General features: G+C 30.8%; 2 protein-coding genes and 1 long non-coding RNA gene across 5 annotated transcripts in view; 2 read left to right on the forward strand and 1 right to left on the reverse strand.

Annotated features, from left to right (window-relative positions):
- Nucleotides 1-199: 199 nt before the first annotated feature.
- On the forward strand, nt 200-6,412 carry LOC130440475 (mitochondrial 2-oxoglutarate/malate carrier protein-like). The gene is made up of 4 exons (XM_056773648.1): nt 200-548; nt 4,302-4,615; nt 4,732-5,059; nt 5,926-6,412. Exons 1-4 carry the CDS (start codon nt 490-492, stop codon nt 6,152-6,154), a joined length of 930 nt encoding a protein of 309 aa, XP_056629626.1. The 5' UTR covers nt 200-489; the 3' UTR covers nt 6,155-6,412.
- Nucleotides 6,413-7,177: 765 nt separating this feature from the next.
- LOC130440477 (uncharacterized) lies at nt 7,178-12,623 on the forward strand. The gene is made up of 2 exons (XR_008909540.1): nt 7,178-9,951; nt 12,509-12,623. It is a non-coding gene; the product is annotated as an uncharacterized LOC130440477 (long non-coding RNA).
- A 96-nt stretch (nt 12,624-12,719) lies between these two features.
- The window catches only part of LOC130440476 (inactive rhomboid protein 1), a 136,345-nt gene continuing 123,755 nt past the window's right edge, over nt 12,720-25,309 (reverse strand). For 2 of the 3 annotated variants that reach the window (XM_056773650.1, XM_056773649.1), the window contains exons 10-17: nt 24,537-24,737; nt 20,838-21,080; nt 20,280-20,457; nt 18,747-18,767; nt 16,931-17,019; nt 16,316-16,577; nt 15,789-16,043; nt 12,720-15,726 (exon numbers count right to left, since the gene is read on the reverse strand). In XM_056773650.1, coding sequence (XP_056629628.1) covers nt 15,292-15,726; nt 15,789-16,043; nt 16,316-16,577; nt 16,931-17,019; nt 18,747-18,767; nt 20,280-20,457; nt 20,838-21,080; nt 24,537-24,737 — 1,684 coding nt within the window. In that variant the 3' untranslated portion in view covers nt 12,720-15,291. The remainder of the gene's footprint in view (nt 15,727-15,788; nt 16,044-16,315; nt 16,578-16,930; nt 17,020-18,746; nt 18,768-20,279; nt 20,458-20,837; nt 21,081-24,536; nt 24,738-25,309) is intronic. The other variant, XM_056773651.1, reaches the window with a different exon arrangement.

Here is a 25,309-nt window from a genome sequence, read left to right on the forward strand (position 1 = left end):
ATAAAACGGGAAGCATTCCATCAATAAATTTATGAAGAAATAAAAAGGGTTTATTTGTTTCATTGGTATTCTTTTGAGATGGTAAGATTTTATTTTTTAATAGTGAACATGACAAAACAAGTATCTCACTACATTTCATGACATATCTACCAATTAATAAAATGTTGAAAAATCGACAGTGTTCGGAACGCAACATTTTAATTAATACGATTTATTAGTTTATTTAAAATTTAAAAAAATATCAGTATTTCTTGTTGAACTTCACCCCAACCCTGGAACTAGACCATGAACATCACATGACAGATCAAGTTCATTTTAAAATGTTTTATGATGGTAGTGGATAGTAGGGATTTCTGATAAGTTTAACACATATTTACGAAAAGTAGATTTGAAAATTTCATTCCTGTGACCTTTTTCACCTTTACGGTGTTACATTTTGGTATTCTGCTTAAGTATTGGAATTTTCGGTTGTTATATTTGCAAATAAAAATGTCAGAACAAAAAAATATTCCAAATGTATTTAAATTCATATTTGGAGCTGGTGCAGGGTGAGTTTAATATATTATTATATATATAATAGAAATATTAGGTAATAGTTACGTTTGAAAAATATTATACTGAATGTTTCATCGCAAATTCTTTCATCAAAAGAATCTTAGAAATTATTTTTTAATGTAAAAAAGCTTTGTATTTGTATCTACCAATGTTATAATCAGAGCTTTCTTTTAAATACCAATATATTCAAACCAGATATATAAAATCTTTGTCAAACCTTTTCGTAAATAATTTTAACAGCGAGTCCCTTATGTTTAAAATATTAATAGTTATATATTAATCATCAATATCCCATGTTGAAGTTCTAATTATTTGAATAAATCTTTCAGTGTATTTGCCCCTCCAGAAGGACACTACCTCAAGTACACCTAAAGTATACATCAATTATTTTTAGTATTAAAAATTATTTAATTTTATTATTTACTTCAATAATCATGCCTTTCAAACTAGCCATTGTGAAAATCACATTTTAAAGGTATATCTTGGTTTATTGTTATGTCGCTCATTAGTGACTTATGTCTAAGAGTAGTGAAAACATACAAACAAAAATAAGGCGACATTTATTCAACAAAGTTATTTGAAATTTTTGATAGGACCAAACAAAATTTGGAAAAACCTCCCTTTCATAGAAAACAGATGAACTTTACACTTGGAACAAAATATATGGGTTTTATATTTTAACTTCTTCAATTTGCAACTTGAATTTTCGTTTTTTTTTCATTCACAAAGAATTATGTCTATTGTATAGCTCCAACCATTATCAAAAATAACTCTTATACTTATCAACTTGCAGAGATCACAGTTTTTTACTCCAATATTCAATAGGTACACCTCATGGCAGTTGACTTCAATCAAAACTTCGGATTTATTTCAACAGTACTTAGTTCAGTTGAAGTTAAACTAGGAACGTGCATAGAATTTTTAATAGCTAGAAAATTATGTCCCTTTGAAGGTATTTATTCAGCGCTAAAAAAAAACAAAATATGTTCATTTAGTGCAGTGAAAAATGATGCTGGAGAGTTCTTTTTAAAAATTAAGAGTGGAACTGAAAGGGTTAAATTTCAAATTTTATTTTGACACTATAATTCAATGTCTTGAATTTTTATCTTGTAATGTTTACCATAACAAATATTTTTAATTATCAATTGTAAACATGCTTTATCATAAACTAATTTTATATCACTGATTATAGACAGAACAGTTGACTATTGCAAATTTTAAATAGATACCTTTTGTAAATAAAACAGAAGAATATTTCACAAGCTCTAGGAAAGAACAAAGAATGATGGATAGAATGGAAGTTTCAATGGAACAAAAGAGTGCTGGGGATACATATTCATAAATAAAGAGATAAGCAATTTAGAAGAGAACATAGGCATAGAACATAGAAAAAATCAAAGGTCATACATCAATTTATGTGTGGCTATTCAATTTAGTGTTATAAAACAACTGATATTGCTTTGGCATGAATTGGCCAATATGAAGCGAATATTTTTATTAGTCAAATATTGTCAGCTCTTTTCTTCTGGCAATGTTCTACTTTCACTGTAGATCTAACTGCCATGAAACTGAGAAATTAAGGAAAGGAAATCAGACACAGGATATCTGTAGAAAAATAAGGAATAAAAAGAATTCATCGCTGTGATACTTCATAGCTGCATAAGAAGTTATGAAAAGAAGTAATATATTTCAAGAATTTTTCATAATTACACATTTCCATTTGACCACTAAAATTGTTAAAAAAACATTTTATAGAAATTAGATGGTAGAAATTTATATAAATATTTGTCTTTGTATTTTTAAAATGACGGGTATTACACCAGTTATCAGTTATTGTTTCTCATATCTCATATGTTTATATATTTAAGTTGAATTTTGACATTGTATCAAGAAGTGGTGAGAGGATAGAGAATGCTTATTTAGAATTTGAGTATTGAACAAAAGTATGAAAAAATGTATCGTCAATTAAGGACTACTGGAGAAAACACTAGCATGTTTTGTTAATTATATAAAATGAGTTAAAATAGAGCAACCCTTCAATCTGCTGTTTTATTTCAATGTATAAATGAAAATCTGTAGGAAGAAATATCACAAATGACTGTATTAATGTTTGAAGTAAAGTAGAACATAATAAATAGTGCGGCCATGAAAATAATTACAAGCTAAAAATGATGGATATTATTAATGAAAAAAAGGAAGAAATTGTTAGGTCACAAATTACTGCTAAACATGAATTACAAAATACGTTTTATTCAATTTGTTATCCCATTTCAATAACAGGCAATTTTTGAAATAATATAGTTTCAACAATGAATAATTAATTTCTCAAAACATTCTGAAACGTATTTTTAGGAATTAAGAATATACTGATAGGCGAAGACATAATAAGTATACAACTCGCTAATAGTAGCAACTTAATATCAGAAAGTGAAACCTGTGTAACCGCATAGATCAAACAATGAAGTAAAATAGCAAGAAAAACGAGGATGTATAGGATAAGAAATGAGGTAATTGTAGAAAAGCTAAAACAGGAGCCTAATAAAAGCGACAGAAGCAAAAAGATATAAGAAAAAAAGAAAAGGAAGACCCAGGTAAACGTAGCTACAAGTAGTATAGGAAGGAGGAAGAAAGGAGAAAATATTAATAGCAAAGTATAGAAAAGATTGGAAAAATGTTTAAAAGGAGAATGAAAACTATAATCTCGATACCTCAAAGAGTTCTAAAGAAGAAGTCTACAGTGATAGTTGAAAAAATCCTTTTGTCCTATCAATTGAAAATGGGTCCATTCCATTGTTTCTAGCATTTTGAAAAAAGAAAAAGACGAATATGGTGGTTTTTCAAATTGTTTTACCACAATAATAATAATAATGTTACATGGTTTTTCATAAACAATCTTTAAGTTTACAAAACTTTGAGCACCCGAAGAAACAAAAAACTACAATGAGTACAAAAATGGAGTGACTGACATTTGCTAGAATATACGTTTTCAGATATACTTCTTTGCAACCATTTGAAAAATTTATTCTAGCATTGTCCTCCATGGAACAGAAATTGATGTTATGCTATCATCAAAAATGTGTTTTTGTGAGATTAGTTTTGTTTTAATTATTGGTGGAAAATTGTTAAATTAACACTACATGGATATCGATATAAAAAAGAGCACTACACAGATTTTTATTTAATGTATAATATTAAATAATACAATAATAATGAAAATACAAATTTGTGATACATTGTGTGCCACAGATCTCAAATGGACAGTTATTGAATTGATCATTATACTGTTTAAGTTGTTCTTCTCAACAAATGTGATTTGTGCATCACTTTTACGATGATTTGACGGATTTGTAACACCTCTTTGTAAATCTAGACTTCATATGGAAACTCTAGCAATAAAATAATTCGTGTTGTCTCAAATTCAAGTTGAGTTGAAAACAAAATGAGAAGCAATAAATAAGTAACTTTTTTATGCTGCAACTACCGAAAATTTAAAAGAAATAGAAAATGAATTTGTTATAAGAAAGTTTGGAACCACGACAATATTGGAATTTCATGAAAATTGTGTTGAGCATATTTATTTTAAAAATGTTTGATGGAATAATAAGTTTAAGGCTACTAAAATTTCCATATGAAATAATCAGGCAGAGAAGAGATATTAAGAAATTGCTTTTAAAGTTAGAGGTTAAAACCGGTAATATGACTTACAAATAGTTAAACTCATTGTAACATAGTTTACTTTTTCATAGAATGGGTGCCACCTGTTTTGTCCAACCTTTGGACCTGGTTAAAAATCGCATGCAGTTGAGTGGTGCTGGTGGCAAAGCTAAAGAATATAGAAGTACCTTCCATGCCTGCCAAGTTATAATACGTCAAGAGGGAGTACTTGCTATGTACAATGGTCTCTCTGCTGGGCTTTTGCGACAATTGACTTACACAGGAACAAGATTGGGGGTATATACCTATCTATTTGATACTTTCAAATCTCCTGATGGAACACCTCCCGGTTTCTTCACCAAATTATTATTTGGTATGGCAGCTGGTGTCGCGGGAGCATTTGTTGGTAAGTATGTATTATAACTATATTGTAACATAATGGTAAATATCTTTTTTACGCCATATACTGCAAATTTTTTTAACATTCTTAAAATAATGCAAATTTATTGCTTTTGTATCTAGGAACACCTGCTGAAGTATCTTTAATTCGCATGACAGCTGATGGGCGTCTACCTATAGAAGAAAGACGAAACTATAAAAGTGTAAATGATGCGTTGATAAGAATTTATAGAGAAGAAGGTCTTTCCACTTTATGGCGAGGAGCTATACCAACTATGGGACGTGCTGTAGCAGTTAATGCAGCCCAGTTATCTACTTACTCCCAAGCCAAACAGTTAATTGTCCAATATTTCCAAATGAAAGATGGTATACCATTACATTTTGTGTCTTCCATGATTTCCGGGCTCATTACAACTATAGTTTCGATGCCCTTGGATATTGCTAAAACTAGGTAAGAATATTGCCTGATTATTTACCAGATTAGACACATAATTTTGTATATTTTTGGATTGTAATATTTATTTCTTCTTATATTACACCTTCAAGTTCATCTCACATTTTTTTGGCATTATATCTGTAACATTCTTAACCATTTTTTATAATTATGTTATAATAATTAAAGAGGGTTTATTCTTTGCAAATGTCATTCGTTCTACTGGATACTGACTTTTTAGAATCCTAATGTGATAAGGAATGGGTTGACAAAATTTTAAAATCAGTATGTACCACTTTGATTAGATACATTATTGAAAAAAGATACTTAACTAACGGGCAAACTAAAAATACTATGGGAATCTTTTAACATCAAGTTTATACAAATTTCTCATAAAGTCGCGGTATTAAATCCTAGAATTTGGTAAGAAATTAAAATTGACTCAAAAAGTTAAAACACAAATTATGCTATACAGGGCCAATACTGAAACTGTGAGAAAATGATTGAAAATAATACCAACTGATGACATGTGCATAATCAGCTGTTTAAGCATCATTTATCAATTGTTAACTGATACCTAACTTTCTACAGACAATTTTAGGGAATGTCAGTAGACAGGTGTGACAGTGTTGATGCATTATGAAACTTAGACCATTTAATTAATACAATTATATAAGTGATTGCAAAAAATCATCTATAAAAGTATTGAATTCAAATATGAATAACAACCATTCGAAGCAAAATATATATAGACACCAGAAAACAATAGGTATCCATCTGAATTGACTTTTGCATTTTTTTTATGTAATCCAAAATAGAGTATTCGTTTATCGATTTTATTATAAATACACAATTTTATTAACTGCATTAATGTTTTGTTATAGGTTACAAAATATGAAATCACTGGGCGGAGTCGCTGAATATTCTGGACCAATAGACGTACTGGGCAAAGTAATAAAGAATGAAGGAATATTTTCCCTATGGAAGGGCTTTCTTCCATACTACTTACGACTGGGCCCTCATACTGTTTTGACATTTATTTTCTTGGAACAAATGAATGGCGCATATCATCGCTTAGTTTTAGGTCAAACAGGGAAAGTAGGAGGTCTTTAAACCAATTTTATACAAATAGTGAATATCTACGAAAAGCTTGTATGCTATAAAAGCAATAAGAACATATTAGAATTTGTGTAGAAAGTTATAAAATTTTTAATTTTTATTGAATGTGGTTTTAAAATTCTAATCATGAAACGCTGTATTTATTTTTATATATAATATCTATTTTACTTTATATCAATGTATATTCAGGTCAGGTCAGGTCAATGTATATTTGTGTATATACTGTGATATTAAAAGGAGCATACACAACCATTTATAGACTTATTTCTATTTAACACATTCAAAGTAATTAACCTTTTCTCTGCTAGTATTACTTTATCAATCATTTCTAAAATCCATTAGAATACGTTTATGTGACTATTTTAGTCAGTTGCAAAATGTTGAAAATCTTGAGCCCGACTTATGGGTGGCAAGGTCAAGCACAGGACATACTAAAATTAGGAAGCTTCACTGGTCCGACTATAGAAGGGCGTTGCAGAGAAAAGGTTAATTAAGGTTATATACCTTGAAAGTAGGAAAAAAGCAGCATATTCTACACCCAATTGAATGTCGGTTGTGTCTTTCAAACGGTTGAGGCTAGCGTGTCGCGTTTTTTTGCCACTTCAGTGCCATTTTTGATTTATCCAAGTATAGCACGCCTGCGAGACGTTTGCTTAGGCTTTGTGTAACTTTTAACCAAGTTTGTGGGACTTTTGTCCTTTGGAAGATTCAGATTCCGAAGATGAAAAAGACTAGATTATCGACGACGTGAAAGCAAAGATTAAAATAATTATGTGACTGAATACTCCACATCTTTGCAAGAATCTGGCCCCTCTTAAGAAACCGACCCAACCCTTGTTGCGGAAACTAATCCTTAATCTGACGCTGACCGTGTTTCGCCAACTTCAAACTTGGGGCGAATTTATCGTGTTTGAAAGGTAGCTGAACTTAGGATTTCTTCATTTCCTTTTCTATTTGGTCTGAATGGGGTATTTTCATATTCAGGTAGGTAATTAAATCAACAAGTTATTAATATGTGCAGAAGTATTTTTATTACATTATTATAATGTTAAGGCTTGGTCTTAGTGGTAACATTTGATGTTATAATATTACAATGTAAATGTACAATTTTTAAACTTAAACGTTTTAAAAATATCAGTCGTAATATATAAATTCAACGTCGCCGATCTTATAAATTCTCGTCATAATTAAAAAACAATCATCAAAAAAATCAGTCTTAAGATTATCTATAATGCAAACTAAAAGTTGACTGAAAATACTATAGGTCTTTTCAATATCTTCGATTGATAACGACCTGCAGTAGTAATTATAGCTGGTCATAAACTACTGTGCGGATAATAATTTAAATACCTTCCTTTATCTAACTGCTGCGGTATTCGAATAGTTTGATATGAAATTGTTTATACAATAACTTCAATTTAAAAAGTGGTCATAAAATCAAAGCTGTTATAATGAAGGCCACATTTTGGAGGACCTAGCTTGGTGGTCTGTTGAAACAATTAAATCTCGCATTTAGATAAAACAATACCTTCCGATAGTTTGTTAATGTACACAAAAAATTAATTCGTTTGGAATCTTGAAAAATCATTTATTGTTACTGCTGTAGCTAATGATTCGTTGTATGTATATGAAATAACTAAAAATCCAAAGTTACTATCTACTAGTTTATGGCTGACAATTATCATTAATAGAAAATTCTATGAGAGTCTGAAAACAATTTTCGGTTTTTGTTCCACAATGAAAGCGCATGCGAACACGACAAGACTTCACACAGTGTTGCCAGAGCTTGTACAATTTTAGTACATTTTAGTGTATTTTATACGCTAGTACATTTTTCCTTTTTTCTAATACATTTTCCCTGCGTTCGCAAATATAAAATAATTTTATATTTTCGTTTAATAAAATAAACTAGAAATGGTACTAGATTGTAACAATAATTAGAAAACAGAGCCAAGTTGATTTATATTTAGATCGTGAGATTTTTGTACTGCATTGCTAATTTTATCGGTAAACTGTATATAAATTTTTCATCCTTAAAATAATAATTGACACAGTCTATAACATTTTTGGAAAAAAAATTTAATGTAAACTTATGTTTATACATCTTTCTATAATTTTATTAAATTTGTTTGAAGTTGGTACAATTTAGTACATTTTCTAGTTCAATTTTTACATTCAGCTTTTAAATTGTGGCAACACTGCTCCACATTCGCGGGTTGCTCAGTAACAGTTTTCGACACTACGATTTTGCATATAAAATGAGTACCGTGTGGAATAACAAACTAGAATTTTATTTATTCAAATATCTATTTAATGGTTTCGTTGCTGAGTTCATATATTGAGAGGGATTATGAGGCATAAGGATAATTAATTTGATGTTCTCACTTACTCCATCTCATATAAATAACGGGTAGGTTATGGTATTTTTCAATACTTATTAATTATATAAAGAAATTACTTCAAAAATTGTTTCTTTGAAGTTGCTTTTGTGATAATTCGATTGAATATAATTTATTCGAAAAGAAATTACAATCACAATATTATCCCTTTTATTGAATATACAATTTTATTTGTCTGAGGTATTGACATTATAATAACAGTTATAAATCTTTTTTCAAAATTGTCTTGTGAATATTGGAAAAAAGTGAATTTCTCACTTCACTGTTATAAAGGAATGTCAGTTATTATGTTTTAGAAAAAAGTGTACACTTATTTTTGAACGTACAGCTTTAACAATTAATGCACATAATTGCATTAATGCACTTCTACATAACAAACACACATTTGTTTAAAAAGCTGAAGTAGCTCTTTTTTGAGCTGAAATTTCTTCAATTTCACTATAAGTTCTCTTCTAAAAAGTGGCATTCTACTAACTAGAGCTAAAAGTTCTTTACACATGGTTTATTTATTTTAGATTATTTGCTACTAGCTGCAATCTTCACTGATTTCTTTTTTGATACCGGTTTCTCCCTCCTCACTTCCTTCTTACTATATCTAAAATATTACTTCGTTTGTTTTGACAATTTTCAGAATATTTTGAAAAAATTTATTGTACATCTTCAATTTCAAGGTGCCACTTACTATTGCTCTTATTAATCTTGTTGAAGATATGCTGTTATTTGTCTTCAGTACTGAACTAAAATATTGCTCTCGAATAGTAAATTTCCTCATTTTTTTTCCTATTATTTATTAAATACTAAATGGAAACGATCGAGCTTTAACTATCTCCTTATTGAGCAGCTTTTCTCCTCACATAAAGGCAGATGCATTTCATAAATTTTGTACTGTTCAAAGTTAACGAAAACTTTTTATACAAGATATCAAACATATGAACTAAAATTAATGGTAGATTATTAATCTGCATATAATTGAATCACTTTTGTTAATTGTGTAGTACATGTTTATCATTATGACGAGAAACTATTAAGGAAGTACTTTCTTATCATTCAGTAATAAAGAATTATTCTTTATTACTCAATGCGTTTATTACATTATAATATACATCTTGGGTAAATTGTTCAAACAAGATAGTCATTCATTAATTTTTCAGCAAATTCGAGAATTTACAAATAGGTTTTATCAAAATGGAATAACATGGTAAAAAGAAAATTTTTTTGTTTGTTTTTATTTCAGAAAACTTCAATACTTGAACAAACATAACTAAAGAAATATCCTTAATTATAAGAATTATTCCTGTATTATTGTTTCAGGATTAACAATTTGAATGTAACATGTCAATTCTTCCACTTAATAATAATAGTTTTTTTGTGACACTAGAAGTATTCAATCCGGTAAGAAAAATTCTCCGATTTTTATTTTTGGCTACATCATGATCATAACTACGTTTTACCTTTGGCCATGATTACAATTTTTTTCTGAGGAAACCTGTTTACAAGAGTCTCTTAGTATTATTAGTTAACATAAGTTCCTCAACTTGTGTTACGCGTAACAAAATGCTTCAAGTACAGCACAGTTGAAGTAATGATATGGGGGATTATTGGCTATGGTAGTCAATCACCAATGGTGCTTATTCGAAGCATGATAGTTAACCACTTCACTACCTTACATAAATCAGAGTCACCTCATTTAAATCCTATCGTAGATATGTGATGGAAAAGATACTATTTAATTTACACACCTCTCCACAAATTCTAGTTCAGTTAATTAAAGCTGCTTGAGATGAGGTATCACAGACATCGACCATCTCCTTTTATTGATGCATATCATTGCATTCTTGATGTATGCCTTTCACATAATCAAATATTCAAGATCTATACATTATTTGTTTTGCGTGACCATTTCTAGTGTCACTGATTATACTTTGATATTGAATATATGTTGAACTAAAACATTTTTTCTCCTTTATTATAACATTTGTCCATTATAAATCATTTTAGATTACATTTCCAAGATTTTGATAAGGATTATTACGAAACTGCAATTAATCGAACCATATAATGTAGCATTATGTTATTTCTCCTTTTTATTATATAAGAATGACATGTGTGGCCTTAAAATGTTCAAATAATGTTCAGTAAATAGATTTGTTCCATCAAATACTTTCTCCTCTTCTTCAGGTTCCATGGCCATTTAATGAAGGTTGCCAGCATACTTATTTCAGAGTGGTGCAAATTTAATATTATGTCTTCATACCATTCCAATCGCGTATGTTTTTAACCATAAAGAACGAATGACTCTCTTTCCTTTCCCATACATCTAAGTACTTCATCGTTAGGTATATGTTGAGTCCATGATATTTTTAGGAATCTACGGAAGATCCACATTTCAAAAGTCTCGAGTCTGTTCATGGTATCCACTTTTAATGTCCATGTTTCTGCTTCATACAAGAGAATTGAGTGCACGTACGCCTTTACAAAACAGTATCTTAAGTTTAAGTTCAAGTTTCATTACATAATAGTTTTTTCACCTTTAGGAATTTTTAAATTTTCTCGTTTAGGCGTTGAAGGGCTTCTGGATTGTCTGCAATGATGAACGTGTCGTCTGCATAAAGAATGTTGTTTAATGTTCTGCCGTTAATTTTTATTCCATCCTCGTCTTCACCTATTGCTTGGTTAAATATGTGCTCAGAGTACATATTAAAACAGTATTGGCGACAAAACACAACCTTGTCGTACCCCCTTTTCTATACACACCGGTTCCTATGTTTTTTGTCCATATCTAACCGTTGCTTCTAAGTTCCTATAAATATTTCTAATAAACTCGATGTCTTGTTTGTCTAACATTTTTTTCTGTAGTAATGTCAGAAGGACGATATAATTAACTCGATCAAAGGAATCCTCGTAGTTTATGAAACAGGCATAGACATCTTTCCTCATGTCTTAATATTTATGGAAGATTATTAATAAGCTACCTAGTGCTTCCCTTGTTCCTAGACATTTGCGAAATCTAAATTGGGTATCGCTTTGATTGGCTTCACATTTATGGTAGATTCTGGCTTGTATATTTTTAAGTAGGATCTTAAGGACTTGGCTCATCAAGCTTACCAGTCTGAAGTCAACACATTTCTTGGCATTTAATTTCTTAGGGAGGGAAATAAATACACAGATAAGCCAGTCTTTTGGAATATTACCTATTACATGAATTTCTTGTAGTAAGTGGAATCAAATACTTTGATATTGATTAATTTCATTTTTTTCCAACTATAATTGCATTCCAAATAATTTGAAGTTCCAATAGGACGTTTTAGTTGACAATTTATTTTTGTAAATTAATATAAACAAATTATTAGTATTTTTCAGTGTTTTCAGCACTGAAACAGCTTTTTTGACTTTGAATCTTAGAGATACTTTAGGTTAGTCTTGTAATTAATTTTTCTCGTGATTACTTTTTAGTTTTCAATAAGATCTATGAATATTCATAAAGTGCTTTATCAAATGTTTCTCAAAGTCAACGAGGCAGTTAAACTAATTGGTAATTGGATATTTTCTCATTTTATAATTTTTACTTGTAAATCAAAAGTCAAATAAAACAGAAAATATTTCATTGGAAGACAAACTTATCTTTTTATTAAAATTTTGAAAGGAACCGTAATATATTCAAAAGTTTCGAAGAAATCAATGCGAAACTGTTTTTTATAATTTCAATACTTAGTATTTCAAAACTGTGCATTCTCAATTGGATACTGCTAAGAATGAATATTGGAAATTATTTTTGTATACTTCAAAGTCAGAAGGAAAAATCATTCATGCCACTAAATATTAATATTCTTTATGTACTGCGATAGACTTCACGTTTTCAATTTTTTTATTAATAATGGTTTCCAATAAAACCTATTAGAGAAGTGAATGTTTTCTGGTTAAATTATTTCAACTTTTTTTCCCATTTTAGGGAAAGAGAAAAATTATTGGATGACAGTCAACTTCTAAAATATTACAACAATGTGAAATAAATTCTTTGTAATGTACTTACGTAGACAAATAAAGAACTTCTGGGAAGAGATTAATTATTTTGTCACAATCTTACAAAAATTATTTTTCCACACCTAAATGAAAAACACATATCATACTGCTTTATATTTCATATATATACATACTCCTTGTTTTTTTTGAATTTTCATTTTTCACTCATTCTTATTTTTACAGATTATCTATATCATGAAAATATTTTTGATAATTTTTGTATTTATATTAAATATAACACATAGAAATAAGACTATGGAATGTTTACGATATAATATACATAAGTTCGAAGAGTTGATCAAAAGATATTGCCAATACAAGAACACATTCTAACATTTTCTTTTTATTTTTTGGTTATTTTGTATTGCCAATCTCGAAAGATTTGTTAAACCGGATAGGCTAGTACCCAGGTATCAAATAAAAAGATTTAACTTGTGTTGTGCATAGAAATAAATTGAAAATATTAAGTAGTTTACACGATAAAACTTTAAAAACTACTTTGTGTAACAAAACAATATAATAATATAGATAAATCAAGGAAGCATCTGACAGCATTGATTTTCCTATGCCAGATTGGGACCTCGAACCCGCAGTTGGAAGGAATGTTTTTAAAAGTAGTTTTGAAACAAAATAAGTTTGTCTCAAACCTGCCAACATTATTGTTTATGCGTAGATATCTGAGTATTACCAGTACAGTCAATGAAACTATAGAATAATACCTTTTTTGAACTGGCAAAAGGAAAAGAAAACCACTCCATTTTCTGAATTCGACTCTGTTGTTAAAATTTACTGAATTGTCCGTAAAATATAAATCATCAACTCATCAACTATCATTCAATACTTAGAAGTACGATCACATTACATCAAGGTATAATCTTGGGAAATTATAAAAAATTAGGAGAATTATTAAGAAGTAAGTAACTATTTCTAGGGAATATATCAACAATTTTTTGATGAAAGCATCTGATGATAAATACCTATCAACAAAGGTAAAATATTAAGTAAATCTTTCACATATTTAATTCATTACATTCTGTGATTTAAGGTGGCTTTAATAATGGGGGTAATGGTTGCATGAATTTTAACAAAAATATTTAGTAGTCGTGGATAGAGGATAGTATTCTACTCGCGTATAATGAGTTATTATTCAGTCGTTGATTTATACCATAATATACTAATAAAATATATGATATAAGAATGTTTTTAGTAATAATGACCAGTTTCTGAATCAGATAGCTGTAATATGTACCAGCCTGGAGAAATTAAAATAAAAACTGTTCCATAATTTTTTAAAATGAATTTTGACAAACCTGGATGGCACAATAATTGTGAACTCAAGTAGAACTAATTGTGATGAGATAAGATTCATTACTTCACCTCTTTTTACTATATGCGATCCAATAGTTGTGGGGTTTTGAGGGTGACTTCATAATTTCAAATCTAGTTAAAAAAATGAAGATTGTATTATTTACAAAAATTCGATAATTCACCAGCTCCTTTGCTATTTACATACCAGAGTACTAACCTAATATTCAAAACTATTCAATGTTTGTCAGGGTATTTTTCAACTAAGCAGATCAACAGCAAAAAAGTTCATTGTAGCATTTTTTTCGTTGCCAACAAAAACAAATATTCATTGCATATTTATATAGAAATAAGAAGTGTCATATATTTTATCGCGATATATAGTCGTTTTATCACATATTCTTAATGTTGTTTATTTTGTAACACTGCCCGAAAATGTACATCAAACTGTCTTTTCTTAAAAATGATCACAAAACAAGTAAAAGTAATTTTCAACACATACGTCACAAAAACGTCTCATCAAGTCCACATTTCATTAGTTTTTTTTTATCACTACATTCACTAGGGAGGTACGAAAAACGATAAACAAAATAAATAAAAACAGAAATTATATTTATTGGGTAAAATAAGTAGAAACATAACGTGAAACTTGGAAGTAAAAAATACATAATTGAATTATATTTTGAATGATTTTATTCAATAATACTGTGATACTGTTTCCATACAGTTTGTTTATTATATAACTAAATTGGATAATTTCAAAACGATTACCGCATATTTTGACATAATGATGTCCATTCACTTGACTTTAAAAATAGTAATTTGAGTTTCCCTATGCTGTGTAACTGAGGAAAGAATTTCAATTTTAGAAGTAGATATTTTATATCACTTATTATTAGAATTCTATAAAGCAACTTGAAACGAGGAAATTATTGACCTAATAAGTGCGGAAAGTTGTATTTTTACTCTAGGAAAAGATTCTTTCTACAGGTAGTAGAATTTTTTTCCTACGATATTATTTTAGATTCGTTGATTAAATATTGCAGACATACTTCATAAAAACAAAAATATTACATACATTCTAAGCTAGGAAAAGGAAAAGTTTCGAACAAATTAAGTATGTTATTAAAGATGGAAATAAAAACTTTCCATAGAAATTATATGACAATTTCATAAATCGAGCGGTAATCTAGGATAGTAAAAAAAGTGTAACTTTCGACAAGATTAATAATGAAAAATATGTTTACGGCCTTTAAATTTATGTTAGTTGACTTACTTTTCTAAACTATACCTGTGGTAATGTGAAAAACGGAAAAATCATTCAAAATACAATCGAAACAATCATTTGAGCTCGGAAAAATGAAAGAACACAACAAAATATACGGTTAAAAACCGTATACTCTTTTGTCATACTATGGGTTCCTCCTTTTTAAAATTAATATTTTGAGATGCGCAGAAATCTCTAGTGATAGGTAAACAATTGAAGTACGAACAGATTTTACAATCATAAACCGGTATTATATAAAATAAGAGCACCAGACAGATAAATAGAATCGAAGCGGCAGTCAGACATACCCATATTAAAAATATCTTTTTATGTCTGTCGTATTTACCAAAAGATATGAAAGGTAAAAAGGCGTAAGATAGAAGAAAGCCGAATACGAAACCGAATAGATGGGCGTAATTATCAACCCACGGCAAGAGACCGACTACAAAGAGAACTAATGTGATTGAGAGTAGTTTGCATAAGGCTTGATTCGGATGTTTTAGCATTGGCCAGGCGTTAAGGACTTCGACTATGAGGCAAGCTAGTAGTCCAAATTGGGAACCGGATGGGCCAACCTGGAAAAATAGATACACCATTGTAACTCATTACTGTTCAAAATTCAATTTTTACTACTTACATCTGCACGATACGGTACAAAAATAGCACTGGCCAGATTACCGGCAACTCCAGAACCAATATAGATAATTCCAATCCTCAAACTTCCCGTCAATTTTTCCAAGTCCCTCATCAAAAAATACTGAATGAGAATTGTGATAACAAGTTGAAGTACACCGGCATGTAAGAACAGCGATGTCCATAACCTGTAAAACTGGTCAGGCACGTCGGGGAAGAAGAAAGGAATCATTCCACAGACATCGTTTAAACACGAAACCTACAAAAAAAAATAATTATTTGTTCATTTTATCATTATTATAGCTTTCATGACCAGAATCAATTTTATGTCACAAATGTAACATTTATTTCTATACCTAGACTACTGCAGGCTGGACACACTAGTCAAGAAAACTCAAACAGAAAACAAACTCGGATATCAGGTAATCAAATCAAAGTATATTTGGCTTGGACAACTTCAACCTAGGCATTACTCAACCAACCCTAAGCGACAGCTCTGACTAGGTAAGAGGGAGTATGATTGTAACTTACTTGTGAACACAATGATGCTTCTTCATGAAATGTTCCTTGAACGAAATCACAGTATTCTTTAGTTGTTATTTTACATTGACCATGTATCCCTATACAACATGGATGGCCTATAACTTCACATACCATATGTTCTGCAAGTTTGTCGCGTGGTCCGTTATTTTTTTGAATAGAAAATTGAGTATTGGTTTTACGGCAAATTGGCCATTTGGTAATATCGTCAGGCCATTCGTAAGGATGGACGCTTGCAGGGGCATCACAAAATCTGTAGATAGAAAAAAAGTTTAAGGAAAAATCTTTAAAATCAATTAAAAAGAAACAGAAACAATCAGAGATGTATATTTGGAAGGATATGTTTAATATGTGTTGTCACAAAAGCGTTGAAATTTCGACTGGAGCCAGTCCTGTCCGGTTGTAGTGGATTTCTAACATTCGGCGAAGTGTACTAATATGATTATGTTCTACAATAAAAATATTTATTTTATTGTTGGTTATTTTTAATATAAAATCTATATCGGTAATAAATTCGTAATCAATTGACCGTCAGTTCAACATGATTTTCTCTAAGTTGTGAAAAATGTCGATATTTGTTTTTGAGATGAAAAAAAAAATACTCACTTTGGATCCAAACCGCATACTGAACCAGATATCCTGCCCCCAGGACCTGAGTCTCCCATTTTCCATTTCTTCCAGGTAGAAATCGTTTTCTATAAATAAACCACACATCATTTCAATGCAGAAAAAACTTTCAATGGTTTCAAATTGCATCTGGCAAAAGCTACGAGATATGATTTACAAGAAAATTTTTTATATTCACAAGAGTTTCTAGAGCCGACTGTCGTAAATTTTCTCATCTGCGACTGTTGTATCCCGTTATTATGATGTATGTGTACTAGTTATGACGCACATTAATCGCCAGCTTAGTTTACGAAATATAAGAAGTGTTCAGACTTACTAATTTATAAAATTTTAGTCACATTCCAAATAAAATTGTGAATTCGACTCGATTTATACGAAATGTGAAATTTAAAGGAAATATATCAAACAATAAAACGTAAAGAAATCCTTACACGTGAGAATAGTTTGATTGAGACCAATTTACCGTTTTCTTACAGACCACTTCGTAGTTCATTAAGTAAAAAGTAAATGTCCAACTTTTCCATCGAAGCCACTTTTCCCTCTAGAATTCCATTTTACGTGAAATGAATAGCTTTGAACGAAAAAGTAATCTGAAATATTATTGTGGACGATTCGTTAGTTTTAAAAGAATAATTCTTATCAGATTTCGACTAAGCAAATTTCCGTGTTCATTTTTTTGTAGCAAACGGGGTCTTACTATTGATGAAATTTAAATCGACCATAGTTCTTTGTGAGTAACATATTTAGGAGCCTTTACGTCATTAATAAACCTAGGAAGCAGAGAAACAATCAGTTCTGAGTTGGTTCAGGTAGCTTACTATGTTCTGATATGTTTACTAAACTATTTCTTCCTTAACAAGGATCTAGAGCTTTTGCTAAATTGATATTGAACAGTCCAGATCTCCATAGTTAGAAAACAAGTCTAACGTAACCAAATATGAAGAAACGGGTAGTTAGTTGTATATGTATATAATTTAAAGAGAGTACCATTGACTTTTGAGCATAGGTAACAAAGTTTAGCTTACGGGATTTAAACAACACTTGCATAATGGATAGAGAAACGTGATCATCATAGATGTAATGTTTTCAGTCGAGAACGAATTTGGATAAACCAATCCATGCACTTCATCAAGAGCTTCACTCCTTTGGAGGAGGTACAGTTTGGACATGAATTTGTTTCAATCGCCTGAGTTGATTATATTGAATGGAAAGGATGAGTATATAGGCATAAAGTGATGACACAAATTTCATGCCTCAGTTCATTTTTATCGACAATAATGTGAAACCACATCGAGATACGGTGGTTTTACAAGAAATATAAAATCAAGGTTATCTTCATCTACCGTTACTTTCCAGATAGACCGTGATACCCGTAGATTATGCTCGGTATCAGTTACAAAAAGTCATTGTCGTCCACTTTAAGTAGAAATGAGACAAAATTTATTGAACAACTTGATAGAAAGTATACCCATAAGATGTACTGTTGTGATATGTGAAGTTAGGTTAGAATTGAAAGTGGCATGAAATACGAATATCACTAAAGTGCTCTTCTAGAAATTGTAAAAAATATTTAGACTTTAATAGACCATTTCACGACACTGTAGCGTTTTCGTGTTTACGTGTTTTCTGAAATAAATTACGAAAGCGTTGGTCAAATCATGTATTTAATCGAGGCAATAAAAACCAAAATACCTACAATATTATGTACTTAGTTTTTATTTCTTTCCGTTAATGTATCTAGAGCATACTACAATTTATTTCTAAATCAGGTATTTCCTTAGGGTCGTTAACTTACCGTTGGTCGTAATCCTCTCAACTTCAGAAAGATTGAAAAATAAAAAAAAATCATATAAGTCTTTGTATTAACCAATAAATTATAATTAATAAATTAGATGAAAGTTTATGATTATATCTACCGTCATTAAAGTAAAAATTATCGATTGAATATTTTATGTTCCAATTTAGAAAATAATAGTGTTCATATTGTCATACCAAAACATTTGTTATTTTTTATATCTATCTATGCACCATTTATAAAAATATTGATTTTATAGGGAATACATTTCGATAGTTTACAATTTTTTCGTTTCCCAAAACACTAGATAGTGTCGTTGACACCGTGTAATTGGTACAAATATTTATTATTTAGATATTTAGATCAACATACTTCCGAACTGTTCATCAATTCGATGTTTTCACTGTGGCAACCAAATGCTGGTGTATCATTCGGAATTGATCGGCAGTCTTTCCGGAGAAAACAGTCAACCACTTGCATCAAAATGGATCGTGCGCGAACAACTTTTGTTGGATTTGTCTCATCTTGAAAGATCCATATAGTTGCATGATTCTTCGCCTGCCACGATCTAATAGACCGTCTTTTGTAGCACCGCGATTGAGTATTTTTAGCATTTCTTTGCACCAATCGACAAGAGCTTTTTTTTGAACGATTGTTAAATCAAACAAATCTTTTTGACAGCCAAATGTTCATGCAATATTAAATGTATGCGAGTGGAACCAATGCCTAAATATACCTCACAACTATCTTCAAAATATCGATTGAAACCACGATTAAATTCAGAAAACCAGCGAAACCTGCAGTTGGTTTAATCCACGTCATAAAAAAATCATCGCACGAAATTGTTCGAGATCTAATTCCATTTTTTGACCAAGATGAATGTTTCAAGTATCTATAAACAACTCAAATATCACTCGTATAAAAACACGTTCTGAGTAAGTTCACCATTAAAAATATCAAAATTTATGATGGCAACGTCAGATTTGATATATTGACATCAGTGTTGCCATATCTCAAATAGTTAAGTAGCAACCCTCGTATGATAATATGCAAAAGATCAGCAGATGAATGTGTAATCATTGTTCTAATTATCGTCCATTAAAAACCAGATACTTTGTCACAAGATAATTTTAATATATATCTTAATGAGAAGTGAAGTGACATTTTCATTCAAAATCTAAAATCTTTATGAAACCCATTTTGAAAATTTATTAATGTTGAAAACTGTCTCTAATTCACCTGTGTTTGAAGCAAGATGGTGGTTATTCGAGCAAGGATCAAAATTTCTTATGACCCCTTCCCAAAGTCATGAACAGAGCATCCTTACTCTTGAAATAAAGTCCGCTTACTGTACCTTTAAGCTTTATTCCACCTACTTTTATTCACCACTATAACATTCTTAAATTATTTACATTTTTTAACTGATTTGCAACGAAATTTCTTATTTGCACTGTACTTGCAGTTATAAAAATGAAAAGTTTTGCGAAATTTGAATTGATCAACATGATAAGTATTGTATTATTAATTTCTTACCGAACAGTCTGCTTGTGAAGATTGGACACATCCTGAGTCATCATTTCTGATACAGCATGCGGTCTCCCGTTCTTTAGCTTGAATTTTGTCGATTTCCTTCTTTATTTTATTGTCTATTCTCATACAAGGTGCGAACTTTGCTCCTAAATGGATCAGATCACCAGCTCTGGGTCCAAACCTAAAAAACAGTTTATTATCAAAATTCTTTAGTGTAATATTGCTGAAGTATCACAGAGTCCATAATAAGTTGTTCTTTACACCCTTGGTGATCTCTTCTGCAACAAAGCGCCTTATAAGGGAAATATCTGTTCCATAAATTGATGCCGTTCTTTCAACATTAGGTTCGGACTGCTTGTATCTATATTTCGTCTTACGGAAATTTGAAAGAATGAATTCCTTTAACAATCCCATCCCCGCTATACTAAGATACTAACTAACTATCGAATTTGATATGTAAAATAATATTGGAAAAAGTTAGTTACGACGGAAGGAAGGGGTAAAATTAAGGTTACAATGTGACACATCTAAAGTAGAAATTGTATTAAATTGGTTTCTTACCAGAAATTAGCGGGTTCTAAATAATCCACTTGTTGTAATGATAAACTAGTCACCAGAACTTGACCCGATTTCGATTGTAAATCAATTCCAAAAGAACCAACGCCATAACAAATTATAGATATGAAAAGTACCAAAATTTGCACTGTCGTTACCCAATAAGTAAACATCGGTCGATGGTCTTCCATATCGTCTAATTGTTCTTGAATTCTTGCGTCTTGAGTAACAGATTTTCTAAAAGAATGCCTGTAAACGGAAATAAGAGGTTGCTGTATGATATTACAGTAACAAAAAGCGAAAAATTCATCGAAGGTTCAAAAACAATCACGAAGATTACAAAAAAAAACTGTAGTAATCTTGGCGCCGAAAATCGTTAAGAAGAAGAAGAAATTATCAGAAAACTTATTACTTAGGCAAAGAAGCTCTACGAGTAGTATTTAGAAAAACACGACAATTTTTAAAGTGAAACGTTACTTTACTTATTATTTATTTAACCAGTGTCACGTTGAATTAATATATAGAAAAAAGGTGTAGTATAGCAAATAAAGTTTGTTTTTTCACAATCAATAATAAATATCTCAAAATTTTGGCAGAGAGTTTGGGGAGCAACGGTTTTAACACCCAAAAGACGGGAATAGTAAAAGCTAAAAAAATTTAATTTTTTGGCAACTATAAAACTCTCTGTAGCTTATGAACTTCCCATTCAGAGCAAAAATAAAATATGGGCACCCAAATTATCATGTTGGAATTGCCAAACACATTAGAAGGTAATAAGGAAAGTTAGTTAATCTCCGCAAACGTCGGGCTGGAAGAAATGCCAAAAATATTCAGTATCCAGATCTATTATAAACAACCACTGAAGTACCTCACAGCGAACATATTTTCCTGTGCTTTCTCGTTTAAATCGGAAAGAATCAGCAAATATCTAGTAGTAGCGGATGCAACGAATTCTTATATTCGACTGAGTGTCTGTTGAACCACATATTATGAATTCAAAAGAGTTTAATTAGAAAAATACTTAAACCTACCTAAACATTAGCTTCTCGCCGAAAATAGTTGAATTTGCTTAAGAATGATTTTAATGTAAAGGATCAAAGAAAGCGTCATTGCCATTGCAATAGTGTGAAACATTTATTTGTAGTAATAGGAATTTCCAGAGTAGTATCTTTTCATCGATAGTTCTACAAAAAGCTAAACAATAGAAATTAATTTCCATTGCTCAAACAAAATTAGCAAAGTATTAAAATGGAGCTCCAAACTTCAAAGTGTGGAGAATATGCCTCGCCAGTGATAGGAGGTAGTTTTTCTGGTGGGAATGCAAGGCGGAAACACAACATATCCATGTTGTCTTTGCTTATGGAATGGTAGACCCGACGCACTTCATTATAATCAGCAGTGTAAACGCATCGAGTGTTAAATAGAAAAACATTATGTCGAGTTGAAGCGATTTTGAAGGCCTCTCGAGGCAATTTATGAAGGCTTTTCTTTCTCTAAAGCTTATGAATATACAAAGTATTTCTCCAAAATTATCACAGGTTCAAGTTTCGTCGGTCCACAAATAAATAAAATAATGGCCAGTGAAAAACTCTACGGCATTGGAAGAGAAAGCATCTTCTGTTGAATTATTTTGTCATTTTGAGTTTTATCGACAGAAATTCGACCTACTTTGTAAATTTCAATCAAAATTGTTTGTCTAATTGAAAACTGGATCTTCACGTGATTTCTTGATAAATGTGAAATCAAATTTTCTCTTCTGTTATGAATAAATGATAGATAGTGTGTGAAAACTTGAATTTATGTTCATTAATGGTTCTACCTGTTCACTGTTACTCGATTGATTAAATTTTTTAACTTCTAGTTCGACTAAATGAATTAATACATTTTACTTATTACCACGCCGTATCAATGTAGATTAATTACACGGACGGAGCCGTTTGGGTAAATATGAACTTTACTGTTTCAATTACAAGTTTACAAATAGAAGTAATACAATTTGCTGTGTACAGTTTCTTAAAACAACGTTTTAAATTCAATTATTAAACTACAAAGGAAACAGTTATTTGACTTCCTTCATTGAAAATAAATTAAGTTTGTACGTATACGGGTTCGAAAAATAATAGATACATCCTCCGGAGAATATTTTTTAAACCAAAATTCATTAGTACACGGTTTAAGGGATAATTATATCAAAAATGTAGCAGCAATGCCGTTCCCGTTATCGAACGAAAGCTGCTTTGGTATATCTGTGATTCGAGACAAAGAGTTAATTTAAGTTGAATTCTTAGTTTTATGAAGCTATTTTGTTCTGCTGGAATGTTATTTATGAAAGCTAAATGAGTCTTTGGTTTACTATTTTGCCTAGCAACTTACTTGAATCGCTTGCAAGGAAAACTAGTTTAAAGGAACGGGGAATGTATTTCGGTGAAACAGTTGTATTTACATAAAATATCAATCTTTCTAGAACGATTTTTAATTAAGAGAAGTTTCAAATACTTCTCGTTCCTGTTGGTTAAAAAAAGTTTTTGTTTCTTTTGATTTCGGTTGAGAGATTTGGAAGTTGAATTTTGTATCATGGATTACTTTTGACTGGTGCTCTGAGAATGAATTGCTAACTCAAAACCTTTAATTGCACTGCGTCCCAAAAATTAACGCTTAATTTCTAAAATCGTGACCGTTATGAAGAGACTGATGACGATGACGCGTTATTGTGTTAACAACATTAAGAAATCGTCCCCTTATACCATTCAAGTGTTCCGTGAGGTCCTAGGAGTGCCTAATAGTCAATCGATTGGTCCAAAACTGACTTAAGCTCATCGGCAATCAAGCCTGCGTTTTGCACAGGATCATTCTATGTAAATATCTCTGATAGATTAATAAGACAACACCTTCAGAATGCTGGTCTACACATCAGAAGAGCTCTCCAGGCACCTTTGCTAACCAGACAGCATCGTGTTGTTAAGAAACATTTAGATTGTAATTTAGAAAGTTGGTGCCAAGTTTTATTTAAGAGGTCCAGTGGGACGTAATCAAATTCGAAGAAGGCTATGAGAAAGATTATTATTTGAGTAAGAATTTCTTTTGATGCCCGCACAGAATCAGTGTATCTTCCTAGAGCCGACCTTAACGCAGCAAGATACATTCTTGAAAATCGCTTCGTTTCGTTTGGGCCATTTATTGATGATGATTTCATGTTTAATGCATGATAATGCTAAACCACAATTTGCGGCAGATGTTCTGAATTACCTAAACGAAGTAGGACTGGACTACCCCAGACTGGTCACAAATATATGAATCCTAACGAGCATGTCTGTGACATTTTAAAACACCGCATTCGTCGTCAAAATCCATCTCATCAAAATTTAAACGAGCTCAAGCAAGCGACATTAGAGGAATGGGAGAATATACCTCAAGAAGTGATACAGCACCTAATTAAAATCATGCCCAGGAGAATATTAGCAACAATTACATCCAGAGTCTTATTTTAGGTGATCTGAAATCAACCTTACAAAACAAAAAAGTTATTAATTACGGCCAAACCAGAATATTGAAACCGCGCGTTAATTTTGGCGCAAGGGTGTAAGAAATGAGGTTTTGTTGATATATAATATAATAAAGTTATAATAAAAATGTTTGGCGTCTCAGAAGATTTCTACTTTATATATTTATGTCAAAAGTCAATCAATGAAAAGTAAAATTACTCACCCAAACATTCTTCCGACCCATCCCATTCCGTATTGTCTTCGGTCAGAATTGTCAAGAACCCTATCTAAGTTACTCGATAGAATACGAGTCCGTCCTATACTGGGTCTGTTTTCTCCATACCTTAAAACTACGTTTTCATGGTCAATCCTCCAACCCGAGGCACTTGTAGGTTCCGCGTACCTAACATTTTCACTTCTTTCTCTGGAATATGTTAATATATTTAAGTATTAGAGACAGATATTTTCCGATCGGACTGTGTATTTATATAATTCGAAAATTGAATTAGTTGTTAGTTTCAGAAATTCCAAACGAAAAACCATAACGACGAATGTGATGTAGCCTTATAGCAACAAACCATTCTGAAGAAGTTAATTTCCAAAAAAATCTAAGTGAGTAGACAGACATACATATTCATCAATATATACATCCAAACATTGCACCGATTTAATACAATATACAGGGTAAGTCATGAGGAACTTTACATACTGTTACGATACGTAGAGCTCCTTAGGGTGGATATCGTGAGGCTACTAAAAAGTTTTCACTTTGTGAAATTAACCATAAATTTTTATTCGCTCTAGTATTTACACAATTTCATTTAATTTTTTAATTTTTTTCATGATGCGATACACTGCTATCAAGCGTTTGACTGTTATAAGCTAAACTTAGAAATTCCAAACGGCTTTGGATAAGTCAATTTAAGGATTCGAATTAAATATTGCACCCTGTCTAATATTTTTTTTAAGTTTGATAAAAGATTTGCAAATTACATA

The sequence above is a fragment of the Diorhabda sublineata genome, chromosome 2 (genome assembly GCF_026230105.1).
Source record: "Diorhabda sublineata isolate icDioSubl1.1 chromosome 2, icDioSubl1.1, whole genome shotgun sequence".
Classification (NCBI taxonomy): Eukaryota; Metazoa; Arthropoda; class Insecta; order Coleoptera; family Chrysomelidae; genus Diorhabda; species Diorhabda sublineata.